At 42.4% G+C, this 14100-nt stretch overlaps 1 protein-coding gene across 2 annotated transcripts; it reads right to left on the bottom strand.

The window, feature by feature from the left end:
* On the bottom strand, window positions 1-9283 carry LOC120044662 (hematopoietic prostaglandin D synthase-like). 2 transcript variants are annotated; one of them, XM_038989370.1, is made up of 5 exons: window positions 9061-9283; window positions 6958-7050; window positions 5861-5970; window positions 3797-3895; window positions 1-427 (listed from the first exon to the last, which is right to left on the bottom strand). In XM_038989370.1, the coding sequence occupies exons 1-5, from the start codon at window positions 9197-9199 to the stop codon at window positions 263-265; spliced, it is 606 nt and encodes a 201-aa protein (XP_038845298.1). In that variant the 5' UTR covers window positions 9200-9283; the 3' UTR covers window positions 1-262. The 2 variants fall into 2 exon arrangements, with proteins under 2 accessions (XP_038845298.1, XP_038845367.1); XM_038989439.1 differs by having other exon boundaries at window positions 6958-7038.
* Between the last annotated feature and the right edge of the window lie 4817 nt (window positions 9284-14100).

Below are 14100 nucleotides of genomic sequence, written 5' to 3'. Positions count from 1 at the left end.
TCTTTTGTTTCAATGGTTTATTTTAAAAGTACATTTGCCATCTTCATTTTGTCATGTCTGGCTATACTTCTACAGTAATGTGCCTCACATCAGTACTTTCTGCATACACATTCCTCATTGCAGGGTAAGTTGTGGTTTGTGTTCAGTAAGCACGGAAATGCAAACACATTTGAAACTGAAACATTTAAATGAGAATTATTGGACCAATTCTAAGCTTCAGAACATTTATCCTGCTTTGTCCCTACTGAACTGGGCCCAGGTTTTAGAATTCTGTTGTAGGTCTGCTCTGGATCCACTTAGCGATGTTCGGGATGGCCTCCACCCGGTCAGTCAAGCCACACAGGGCAGGATGGTGATCAGCAAAGCCCGGTCTCAGCACACTGAAGGTAGTGAAGCACACATGGCAGTAGAGATCAGCCCAGGTCTCCTGAACCAAACAGAATAAGGTATGTCAGACTATGGTTTCCACATTGAGCGAGGCAGTTGGAGGAACTGACATGGCTTGGTCCTAGATCTGTGTGCTATCCTGTCAACTCAAACAGGACAATTGGCAGGTTTCCATTGACCCAGGTTTATTCTATAAAAGCAATGTCGCAAAAAAAAAACTATTGTGACTGCAGATATGAGACATTTTCTAAAGATCTACATTTTTGTCTGGTCGACAGGTAGATTCTTTTATTTCGTCAATATATGGAAACGGATTTTCAAATTATTGCTGAATACTTTTGAAGGTATGCGAGGTAATCCCGTAACTAAACTCCACACCAATAAATGCAACATGTAAAGTGTTGGTCCCATGTTTCATGAGCTGAAATACATCCTAAAAATGTTCCATATACACAAAATGCTTATTCTCAAATTTTGTGCACATTTGTTGACATCCCTGTTAGTATTTCTCCTTTGCCAAGATAATCCATCCACCTGACAGGTGTGGCATATCAAGAAGCTGAGTTAACAGCATCAATACACAGGTGCACCTTGTGCTGGGGGCAATAAAAGGCACAGTTTTGTCACAACACAATGCCACAGTTGGTCAAGTTTTGCAGGAGCATGTAATTCCCTGTCTTAGGTCAGTTAGGATCACCACTTTATTTTAAGAATGTGAAATGTCAGAATAATAGCAGTGATTTATTTCAGCTTTTATTTCTTTCATCGCATTCCCAGTGGGTCAGAAGTTTACAAATACTCAATTAGTATTTGGTAGCATTGCCTTTAAATGGTTCAACTTGGGTCAAATGTTTCAGGTAGCCTTCCACAAGCTTCCCACAATAAGTTGGGTGAATTTTGGCCCATTCCTCCTGACAGCGCTGGTGTAACTGAGTCTGGTTTGTAGGCCTCCTTGCTCGCACACGCTTTTTCCAGTTCTGCCCACAAATGTTCTATGGGATTGAGGTCAGGGCTTTGTGATGGCCACTCCAATACCTTGACTTTGTTGTCCTTAAGCCATTTTGCCACAACTTTGGAAGTATGCTTGGGGTCATTGTCCATTTGGAAGACACATTTTTGATCAAGCTTTAACTTCCTGACTGATGTCTTGAGATGTTGCTTCAATATATCCACATCATTTCCATCCTCATGATGCCATCTATTTTGTGAAGTGCACCAGTCCCCCTGCAGCAAAGCACCCCCACAACACGATGCTGCCACCCCCGTGCTTCACGGTTGGGATGGTGTTCTTTGGCTTGCAAGCCTCCCTCTTTTTCCTCCAAACATGACGATGGTCATTATTATTTCAACAAGGAACACAGACTGAGACCAAGGTCTCTTTTACAGCTGGGCCCTGCGTATACATGTTTACACATACGTACATTATGGCCAAACAGTTCTATTTTTAGCGCCTCCTGGGTGGCGCAGTGGTCTAAGGCACTGCATCGCAGTGCTAGCTGTGCCACCAGATATTCTGGGTTCGAGCCCAGGCTCTGTCGCAGCCAGCTGCGACGGGGAGGCCCATGGGGCGGCGCACATTTGGCCCAGCGTTGTCCGGGTTAGGGAAGTAGGCAGGGATATCCTTGTCTCCTCGCGCACTAGCGACTCCTGTGGCGGGCCGGGTGCAGTGCACGCTGACCAGGTCACCAGGTATACGGTGTTTCCTCTGACACATTGGTGCGGCTGACTTTCAGGTTGGATGTGCATTGTGTCAAGAAGCAGTGCGGTTGGGTTGTGTCCTGCATGGCTCTCGACCTTCGCCTCTCCCGAGTCCGTACGGGAGTTGCAGCGATGAGACAAGACTAACTACTACCAATTGGGGAGAAAAAAAGGGGCTAAAAAAAAAAAAAAATGTAAATATATTTTTTAAGTTATATTTTTGTTTCATCAGACCATTGGACATTTCTCCAAAAAGTACGATCTTTGTCCTCATGTGCAGTTGCAAACCCTAGTCTGGCTTTTTTATGGCGGTTTTGGAGCAGTAGCTTCTTCCTTGCTGAGCGGCCTTTCAGATTATGTCGATATAGGACTCATTTTACTGTGGATATAAATACTTTTGTACCTGTTTCCTCCAGCATCTTCACAAGGTCCTTTGCTGCTGTTCTGGGATTGATTTTCACTTTTCGCACAAAAGTACGTTCATCTCTAGGAGACAACGTGTCTCCTTCCTGGGCGGTATGACGGCTGCGTGGTCCCATGGTGTTTATACTTGCGTACTGTTTGTACAGATGAACGTGGGTACCTTCAGGCATTTGGAAATTGCTCCCAAGGATGAACCAGACTTGTGGAGGTCTACAATTGTTTTTGAGGTCTTGGCTGATTTCTTTTGATTTTCTCCTGATGTCAAGCAAAGAGGCACTGAGTTTGAAGGTAGGCCTTGAAATACATCCACAGGTACACCTCCAATTGACTCAAATGATGTCAATTAGCCAATCAGAAGTTTCTAAAGCCATGATATCATTTTCTGTAATTTTCCAAGCTGTTTAAAGGCACAGTCAACTTAGTGTATGTAAACTTCTGACCAACTGGAATTGTGATACAGTGAAATAATCTGTCTGAACAATTGTTGGTAAAATTACTTGTGTCATGCACAAAGTAGATGTCCTAACCGACTTGCCAAAACTATACTTTAACAAGAAATTTGTGGAGTGGTTGAAAAACAAGTTTTAATGACTCCAACCTAGGTGTATGTAAACTTTCGACTTCAACTCTCTCTCTCTCGATAGATATATCATAACAGACACATCTTAACATCCACTGTTGAGTATAAAGTACCAGTCAAAAGTCTGGACACTTACTCATTCCAGGTTATTTGTATTTTTTTTAACATTTCAAAGTTCTTGACATTTTTTGGATTGACTGACCTTCATGTCTTAAAGTAATGATGGGCTGTTGTTTCTCTTTGCTTATTTTAGCTGTTCTTGCCAAGAGTGTGCAAAGCTGTCATCATGGCAAAGGGTGGCTACTTTGAAGAATGTCAAATATATTTAGATTTATTTAACGCTTTTTTTTTGTTTACTACATGATTCCATGAGTGTTTTTCATAGTTTTGATGTCATCACTATTATTCTACAATGTAGACAATAGTAAAATAAAGAAAAACCCTTGAATGAGTAGGTGTGTCCAAACTTTAGGAGGACAGGTTCATTGTAATGGCTGGAATGGAATCTATGGAATGGTACCAAACATCCAACACATGGGAATAACTGTTCCATTGATGCCGTTACAATGAGCCCGTCATCCTATAGCTCCTCACACTATTTAGATGTCTCATGAGTCATGTTAACAAACTGATGTCATTGGCCAAAATTATGGGACTGAATTACAGTGGAGAGCCCCCCCCCCCCCCCCCCCCCTCCTTTCAACTTACCGAATCACCCACTAACCACTCCCTGTCTCCCAGATGACACTGGAGATGGTCCAGTAACTTGGGGGCGTGGCTTTGGAAAAGCAGGTCAATCTTCTGTGTCTGCAGAACAAAGCAGGGTTCTCACTCAGATGAGCACTGTGAATCCTGCAGAGGCTGAGCCCCACTGTGGTTTCAACTCAAGTCACTATTAATGACTTGACTTCTTGGGATGGGTTTCCCTGACAAAAACAACGTCTGTCCTGGAAAAAAGCAAATGGAGATTCTCCATTGAGAATGCTATTTATTCGAGAAGTGGTCGTAAGTGTAGAGTGTCCTAGACACAGATTATGTTATGAATGATTGTCAAGGCATTGTCAAACACTTCATGAACACACCTCTGGTCCAATCCTAAATGGACCACTAGACCCTATGCACTTGTTGAGATCTGGGAGAATTAGCTAATAGCTCTACCTTGCCCTCTGATAAGCTAGCACTAGATGGAGGTTTTTTCATATCAAATCCTCTCAGATCTTCATAACTGCATAGGGCATACTGTTCTCTTTTTCCACATTTTGTTACATTAGACTTATTTTTAAATGGATTAAATAGAACATTTTCCTCAACAATCTACACACAATACCCCATATTGACAAAGCAAAAAACATTTATACATTTTTGCACATTTATATAAAAATAAAATACCTTATTTACGTAAGTATTCAGACCCTTTGCTATGAGACTTGAAATTGAGCTCAGGTGCATCCTGTTAACATTGATCATCCTTGATGTTTCTACAACTTCATTGGAGTCCACCTGTGGTAAATTCAATTGATTGGACATGATTTGGAAAGGCACACTCATGTCTATATAACCTCCCACAGTTGACAGTGGTGCATGTCAGAGCAAAAACCAAGCTATGAGGTTGAAGGAATTGTCCGTAGAGCTCCAAGACAGGATTGTATTGAGACAGATTTGGGGAAGGGTACCAAGACATTTCTGCAGCATTGAAGGTCCCCAAGAACACAATGGCCTCCATCATTCTTAAATGAAAGGAGTTTGGAACCACCAAGACTCTTCCTCGAGCTGGCCGCCCGGCCAGGGAGGTGATCAAGAACCCGATGGTCATTCTAACAGAGCTCCAGAGTTCCTCTGTGGAGATGGAAGAACCTTCCAGAAGGACAACCATCTCTGCAGCACTCCACCAATCAGTCCTTTATGGTAGAGTGGCCAGACGGAAGCCACTCCTCAGTAAAAGGCACATGACAGCCAGCTTGGAGTTTGCCAAAAGACACCTAAAGGACTCTCAGACCATGAGAAACAAGATTCTCCGGTCTGATGAAACCAAGATTGAACTCTTTGGCCTGAATGCCAAGAGTCACATCTGAAGGAAACCTGGCACCATCCCTACGGTGAAGCATGATGGTGGCAGCATCATGCTGTGGGGATGTTTTTTAGCTGCAGGGACTGGGAGACTAGTCAGGATTAAGGGAAAGATGAACGGAGCAAAGTACAGAGAGATCCTTGATGAAAACCTGCTCCAGAGTGCTCAGAACCTCAGACTGGGGCGAAGGTTCACCTTCCAACAGGACAACAACCCTAAGCACACAGCCAAGACAATGCAGGAGTGGCTTCGGGACAAGTCTCAATGTCCTTGAATGGCCCAGTCAGAGCCTGGACTTGAACCCGATCTAACATCTCTGGAGAGACTTGAAAATAGCTGTGTAGCGATGCTCCCCATCCAACCTGACAGAGCTTGAGAGGATCTGCAGAGAAGTTTGTAGAAACTCCCCAAATACAGGTGTGCCGGCTGTAATAGCTGCCAAAGGTGCTTCAACAAAGTACTGAGTAAAGGGTCTGAATAGTTATGTAAGTGTGATATTTCTAGTTTTATAAATTAGAAAAAATGTATACAAACCAGTTTTTTCTTTGTCATTATGGGGTATTGTGTGTAAGGGAAAAAACGATTTAATCAATTTTAGAATAAGGCTGTAACGTAACAAAATGTGGAAAAGGTCACAGGGTCTGAATACTTTCCGAATGCACTGTAAGTGTCCATTTGGGATTGGGTGTCTGTGCCTTTCTTACTTTGATCTGTGGGTTGTCCTCTCTCCATGGGATTAAGAGGGTGAAGTCGTTGAGGGTGTCTACCAGAGCGTCTGCCTGGGCCTCGGCTAGTCTGCTGTTACCCACAAGCCCTGGGAAAAAAATAGTTGCCCCAGGAAGGGAGTGAACACAGTTGTTACTAAAGCACAGTGGCTACCGAGTTCCCAAGCGTTTTATGTTCCTCTCTTGCCTTTTAATTTAATTAAATGCAAGAGGAGAACAGAATGCTCTGGAATATCCTCTTCTTCTTGCTACTTGACCTGTTTCACCATAACAAGCTTATTAAATATATTGTTAAAAGATCCAGTGCAGTTTCCTATGTTGTGTATATATATATATTTCCACACTATGAGGCTGCAATAATACTGTGAAAATTAATGATAATGCCCTTTTAGTGTAAGAGCTGTTTGAAAAGACTGCCTGACATTTCAGCCTGTTTTGGGGGGATGGAGTTTTGGCCTGCCTGGAGACATCCCCAGGTGGTAAATTATTTAATAGACCAATAATAAAGAGTTCCAAACCTCTCTGCCGATAACAGCTAGTTTCCCCTCCCCACTCAGACCAGTCCAAGCTAAATTATTGCTTGAGAAATTGCTCTTGCTAAGAAGCTATTTTTCTTTTTTACAATTTTGATTGAAAACAATCGCAGTAAGGTACTCGATTGTTAACCAGAAATTATTTGATATTGAGATAAAAATGTGCAGTAGGGGGCCTTTAAGATCTGAGCTGTGCATGTTGGGGAATACTAGTCATTACTAGCATACAGTAGTTGGCTACCGTTCAAATATAGGATTATAATATAAGACACATCTCCGTCACTATGGAGGACCGAGCCTTCTGCTCCCCTTGCCCCTGGCCATCTGAGAGTCACTGCATCAATCTGAACTTTTAAAAACAGGCCATGAAACACATTTCTACAGACTTTCTTATAGTCCTAATCCTTTTAGCACCTAGCCTATTATTGCTATTTCCTGTCTTTATTCAAAAAAAAATTATTATATTTTTGCCTATGTAGAGCTTTGAGAACACTAATGAAAAGCACTTTACAATTTAAATGTATTAGTCTATATTATTATTACCTGCTTCCTTTGCCAGGAACCGTGCAATGGCCAGACTCTGGGTCAGAGGGAGTCCATTCACCTCCAACACTGGGAGCTTTCCTAATGGAAAGGCTGAGAGAGTGTTAATGAGTATGCTCCTGTTCATCATCAACACTTCTAACCAGAAGATAGAAAATATCAGTGTTGTGTTTGAGACCACCTAAAGTGAGACCGATTCAAGACCGGGGCAAATCGAATCGGAGTCAAAACCAAGACCGTGAGGGGGGCAAGGGGACCGAGACCGAGTCAAGACCAGAAGAATGTGAGTCCAATTCAAGACCATGATTGTAATGTTGTCAAATTGCCACCATAAGAGGTAAAAATGTCCAGTATTTCTGTGTTCATATTTCAAAAGAACATATGGATTCTTTATGCATTCAGAATGGTGAAAAAAGTGCATGCTGGGGACAAATAGAGTGTCACTTTACAAATGCCCACTGACCCAAACAGGTCTATAATAGATAAAAAGACCAGACATGTTACAACTTCCCCCTTAGTAATAGTGAGTGTGCAACTTTCAAACTATTTCCCAAGTGCAGTAATGCTATGAGTAAAGTAAGTCCGGGTTTCAATAGGCGATGAGATATTGTGTCATAAAACCCTTACAAAAAAAGATTGCAGTTTTGAAACTGGAGTAGACTGTGGTATTTTGGACGCAGTAATTGCAGAATTACTGCAGTTGATCTGAAGCTTTACTGCATTCTAATTGCAGTTACACTGCAATTACTGCAGTACAAATACATTATTTTGGACTCAGTATTTGCCACATACTGCAGTTTTACTGCAATCTTTTTTCGTAATTTAATGTAAGGGGTGAGGATATTTTAACTGACTAACGGTTTTAATGTACTGGCTGAATGGGAGCTGATAATTAGTTTTTTTACTGGGCATGTCTCTGGAAGAAATTAGGAGTCTTCAGTATCTAGGTTTCCATCCAATTGACGACATATTTTCATGCGAATATCCTAAAATCAGCATAAAGAAAATATGCACATTTTCCCTCCAGTGGTGTGTTTCCACCAAACTGATTTCTACCGAATACAAATCTAAAGTTCAATGTGTTTCCATCGCATTTTCAACTCTACGGATAGTTCTGTCCCTCCAAAAAGGTTGCGTTAAATACCAAATATGCCGACTCTGGTCTATGCACATGCGCTCTAGCCAACAGCTCGCAGATACAGTGCAGGTAGGGTAGTCGACATGATGAGATTATGGATAAGAGCGAGAATATTTGTATTTGTCAAACGGCAGTCAAGCATCGACCATCATGTCACCAGAATAAGACCCTCGATATTTATTGGAAAGCAGCATCAAGGTCATAGCGTGCACTTTCAACACCCTGTCAAATTCATCATAATGTACTTAATCTGTAGCCTAATAAACTGCATCGTTTCCGGAGTCGTAAATTAGTGGTACGACCACACACCATATATTGTTTGCTTCGATATGATGGTTATTATATCATTATTCGCGCAAAAAAAAAGCGTTCCCAACGCTATTTCTCGCATATTACATTGTACTAACACAAAAAAGATCCCACCATGTCTAATGAACAAATTATCCGTAGGAAAATTATACAATTGTACCGAAACTTCCTGTTTCCATCACTGCTGTCTTGATTTTTTTATATATATATACGATATGACTTCACTCTCATGAAAACTGGATGGAAACGTACTGACCGAGTAAAAATGTATCCGACAACGAGATTGAGACCGAGTCTCACTGGTCACAGACGTCAGTTCAACGTTTAGTTTTGATGTACATTTGGTTGAGTTGTAATCTAACGTGAATTCAACAAATATTTCACCATGCTATTGCATTTAAGTTAAAAGTTGGGTGAAAATACTAAATTCCCTTACGTTGGTGACTTTTCCACGTTGATTCAAACTTTCCCCCCGAATTGGTACCTACAACACTGGAAATGGAGGCCATACCAGGGTAAATAGGGGTTGGGATCATCAAGTCCAAACAGTCGCATACCGATTTTTTCTTATAGCCCCTCTATTAGCTCATAACTGCTCAGTAGTTAATTGTCTGTCAATGTTGTTGAAGTGGTCTGGTTACTAAAACATTACTCACTCTTCTTAATCGATGGCCAGTCTCTCCACTCTACCCGCCGATCCTCGAAGGCTATTCCAGCATAGGCAAAGATATACCGAGGCAGCTCTGCTCTACCTCGCATGTTGAAATAGGTGAGCTTGTAGGATGGCATTGTCATTGCTCCTGCTGAGTTGGAATGCAATTTGAAAGGTTATCCAGTGCAATTTTGAGTGAGGATAAGTGATCCACCCCTGAACTGAGACCTGGTGACCCATATGTGTATGAATAAGGCGACTTCGAAAAAAACGACTCGTTTTCGTTTTCTGCATTTGAAAAACAAAACCCTTAAATCGACTTGTTTTCTCATTTATTGTGTCAAAATTGGACATGGAATAACAGAAAACAAATAACACAATTTATTAAATGTTTTGATTTTCGTTTTTTGCTTTGTTCATATCCTGAAGTACACACCCCCTCATAGAATATTCATGAGTTTAGGAGGTGTATTAAAAGCCTAGGTTGGCAGCAAAAACAATGGATTAGACTATGTGAGTGTGACAGGAAGATACAAATACTCATGTTAGCTAAGATGCTGAACTTATCATGAAGGTAGCATGCCAATAGAACAAACTCAACTACAACTGAACAAAGTTGGCTTGCAAATGAATGAAGATGGTGCCGACAGACATAGCAGCTCTGCTTCTAGCTCCTAAGCAACTTTACAGTATATCGTTTTTTTTGTGTGATATTTCTTACATTATTAGCCCAGAACGTTTTTTGTGTTATTACATACCATAAATAACTTTTGGATATCAAAGCGGTAGGAACTCAAGCATTACGACCAGAAATACAACTTTCCCTAATTGGATCCTGAGGACAATTGAACTTATGACAGAGGCTGCCCCAAGACGTAACCGGCGGAGAAGAGGTATTCAGAGTGGACCTCTAGTATGACTCAGGAGGCGTGCACACCATCCACCACTTCAGAGTATATTACTCGCTAATGTTCAGTCCCTGGCCAATAAAGTAGATGAGCTCAGGGCGAGGATCTCCTTCCAGAGAGACATCAGGGACTGTAACATACTCTGTTTCACGGAATCAAGGCTCTCTCCGGCTATACTGTCCCCGGCCATACAGTCAGCTGGGTTCTTGGTACATCGTGCAGACATGAATAAAGAACTCTCCGGGAAGAAGAAAGGCGGTGGTGATTGTGATAAAGTACAGGAACTCAAGTCATTTTCTTCACCCGACCTAGAATATCTCACAATCAATTGCCGACCATATTACCTCCCAAGAGAATTATCTTCGGTTATAGTCACAGCCGTGTATATTCCCCCTCAAGCCGATACCACGACGGCCCTCAAGGAACTACATTGAACTTTGTGCAAACTTCAAACCACATATCCTGAGGCTGCATTTATTGTAGCTGGGGATTTTAATAAAACAAATAGGGAAAAAGCTACCGAAGTTCTATCAACACATTGCCTGTAGTACTTGCGCATTAAACTCGACCATTGTTACTCCCCCTTCCGGGATGGCTACAAGGCCCTCCCTTCGGCAAATCAGATCACGACTCCATCCTGCTCCTCCCTTCCTATTGTCAGAAACTCAAACAGGAAGTACCCGTGCTAAGGTATATTCAACGCTGGTCTAACAATCGGAATCCATGCTTCAAGTTTGTTTTGATCTCAAGGACTGGGATATGTTCCAGGTTGCCTCTGAGAATAACATTGACGTACACACGGACACGGTGACTGAGTTCATCAGGAAGTGTATAGGGGATGTTGTTCCCACTGTGACTATTAAAACCTAGACAAATCAAAAACCGTGGATAGATGGCAGAATTTGCGCAAAACTGAAAGCGCGAACCACTGCATTTAACCACGGAAAGGTGACTGGGAATATGGTTGAATACAAACAGTGTAGTTATTCCCACCGTAAGGCAATCAAACAGGCAAAACGTCAGTACAGAAACAAAGTTGAGTCGCAATTCAACGGCTCAGACACGAAACGTATGTCGCAGGGTCTACAGACAATCACGGATTATGAAGGGAAAACCAACCATGGACACCGACGTCTTACTCCCGGACAAGCTAAATACCGTCTTCGCACGCTTTGAGGATAACACAGTGCTACTGACGCGGCCCGCTCCTAAGGACTGTGGGCTCTTGTTCTCCTTGGCTGATGTGAGTAAGGCATTTAAGCGCGTTAACCATCGCAAGGCTGCCGGCCCAGACGGCATCCCTAGCCACGTCCTCAGAGCATGTGCAGACCAGCTGGCTGGAGTGTTTACGAACATATTCAATCTCTCCCTATCCCAGTCTGCTGTTCCCACTTACTTCAAGATGTCCACCATTGTCCCTGTAACCAAGAAAGCAAAGGTAACTGAACTAAATGACTATCTCCCTGTAGCACTCACTTCTGTCATCATGAAGTGCTTTGGGAGGCTAGTTAAGGATCATGTCACCTCCACCTTACGTGACACCCTAGACCCACTTCAATTTGCATACCGCCCCCAATAGATCCACAGACAAAGCAATCGCCATCACACTGCACACTGCCCTATTCCATCTGGACAAGAGGAATACCCATGTAAGAATACTGTTTATTGACTATAGCTCAGCTTTCAACACCATAGTACCCTCCAAGCGCATCATTAAGTTTGAGGCCCTGGGTCTGAACGCCACCCGTGCAACTGTTTCCTGGACTTGCTGATGGGCTGCCCCCAGGTGGTGAAGGTAGGAAACAACACCTCCACTACACTGATCCTCAATACAGGGGCCCCAGAAGGGCCTCCAGAAGTGCATGCTCAGCCCCCTCCTGTACTCTCTGTTCACCAATGACTGCGTGGCCATGCACGCTTCCAACTCAATCATCAAGTTTGCAGACAACACAACAGTAGTAGGCCTGATTAACAACAATGACGAGACAGCCTACAGGGAGGAGGTGAGGGTCCTGACGGTTTGGTGCCAGGAAATAACCTCTCTCAATGTCAACAAAATGAAGGTGCTGATCGTGGACTTCAGGAGACAGCAGAGGGAGCACACTCCTATCCACATCGACGGGACCGCAGTGGAGAAGGTGAAAAGCTTCAAGTTCCTCGGAGTACACATCACTGACAATCTGTGTGGTGAAAACAGCACCTCTTCAACCTCAGGAGCCTGAAGAAATTCAGTTTAGCCCCTAATGCACAACTGAGAGCATCATGTCGGGCTGTATCACTGCCTGGCATGGCAACTGCACCGCCCGCAACCGCAGGGCTCTCCAGAGGGTAATGCTTTCTTCCCAGTGCATTTTAGTCAATGCCACTCCAACATTGCTCATCCTAACATATTTCTTAATTCCATTCTTTTACTTTTAGATGTGTGTATTGTTGTGAATTGTTAGATACTACTGCACTGTTGGAGCTAGAAACACAAGCATTTTGCTACACCTGATAAATATGTGCATGTGACCAATACATTTTGATTTGATTTTAAAGTGGCCTGTTATTTTCTCCAGCACAAAGTGTACCTGTGTGATGATCATGCTGTTTAATCAGGTTCTTGATATGCCACACCAGATTATCTTGGCAAAGGAGAAACACTCACTAACAAGGATGTAAACAAATTTGTGCACAAAATTTGATAGAAATTAGCTTTTTGTGCACAAGGAACATTTGTGATTTTTTAATTTTATTTCATTTGATGAAACACGGGACCAACATTTTTTACATGTTGTGTTTATATTTTTGTTAAGTCTTTTTCTGCAGTGTCTAGTGGAAACATAAGCAACCCTGTTATACTAGCTAGTAGTAGCTAGTGGAAGTAAGTTAGTCCCAAAGCTACCAGCTACAGTCAGATTTCTCCATTAATTGATGTAGCTAACTTAACTAGATCTTCTGGCTGGCTGATGGTGCTTTATGACTGAGTAATAATTAACTGCAATTACTGTAAATGTTTACCTGTCTGGCACTTTGCATAGCTAACCTAGCTATTGCTTACACATCTAACTCAACAATATCGATTTAAGCTACTGTCATTGCTTGTGTGTGTGAGTTCTGAATGTTTCCGCAGGAGAAGGGCACAGTATGGCATTTGAGCAGGTCATCATAAACTTTGTGTAGGTGCATCAGCCAATACAGTAAGTTACTGTTGGATTTTCAAATCCAAACAACGAGGGGTCTCAACCCCTCAGACAAAAAAATAAATTTGAGAGAACCAATCAATGTGTCCACACAATTTCTGAGCGAATATTGCATTAACAAATAGCCTCCTGTCCAGACCAGTGAGTCAGAGCTCTTCCTCACTTTGTGGTCACGTGGGTCGCGCCTGCACAACCAACAAACAGATGACCGGGTGCACTTACACATAAAGGTTGGACGAATGTACGATGTACATGGACGATGTAGGTGTGCATTCTCAAAGACTGAGGAGGGCAGATTGAGGATCACTGACCAGGTCTCCCTTGTCAATACAAAATAGTAAAAGCTAAACTGATCCTCTATTTGCTCCGATGAAGATCATTAAAGTAGGCTGTGTGGCCAATGATGAGAGCTTATGGTGAGGCAGTAAATGCCAGCCCCCGATGCGTGTCTGTGTTCTCATCATTTCTGGACCGATGTGATGTATGAATTACATTAAAGAATTGCACTAGACAATAAATATCAGCAGACACTTATCCAGAGTGACTTACTAGAGCAATTATGTTTATGTGCTTTGCTCAAGTACACCGACAGATTTTTCACCAAGTCTACTCTGGGATTAGAATAAGTGACTTTTCGGTTACTCGCCTAACACTCTTAACTGCTAGTCTAGCTGCCGCCCCTAGTTACTTGAAACCACACATTTAATTATATTATAGCACTGCAGTGGCCGTTTTTTAAGTGTATCTCCACAAACAATAGTGGGAAGACAAGGCCACACAAAGAGTAAGAGATAATCAGACACCAGTGGATAATTGAAGTACCCAAAATGGCCACTAGATGTCCCACTGACAGATAAAAAATAAATCGATATTACAGATGTATCTCTACTAGAGGACGTGTTAAATGTAGTGTTAGTACATGGAACCTATACTCTCAAGAAGCGAGCAATACAA

The sequence above is a fragment of the Salvelinus namaycush genome, chromosome 1 (assembly GCF_016432855.1).
Source record: "Salvelinus namaycush isolate Seneca chromosome 1, SaNama_1.0, whole genome shotgun sequence".
Lineage (NCBI taxonomy): Eukaryota > Metazoa > Chordata > Actinopteri > Salmoniformes > Salmonidae > Salvelinus > Salvelinus namaycush.
The sequence above is the reverse complement of the archived record's forward strand: the minus strand, read 5'-3'. Positions and strand labels throughout refer to the sequence as shown.

Bases quoted from the DNA above. Each gene is read 5' to 3' on its own strand.
- LOC120044662 (XM_038989370.1), bottom strand. From the start codon at position 9,199: ATGACAATGCCATCCTACAAGCTCACCTATTTCAACATGCGAGGTAGA. The intron at 7,051-9,060 runs GTGAGTAATGTT...ACACTCTCTCAG, and splicing joins CTGGCCATCGATTAAGAAGA to CCTTTCCATTAGGAAAGCTC. The intron at 428-3,796 runs GTAAGTTGAAAG...TGTTTGGTTCAG, and splicing joins AGTGGTTAGTGGGTGATTCG to GAGACCTGGGCTGATCTCTA.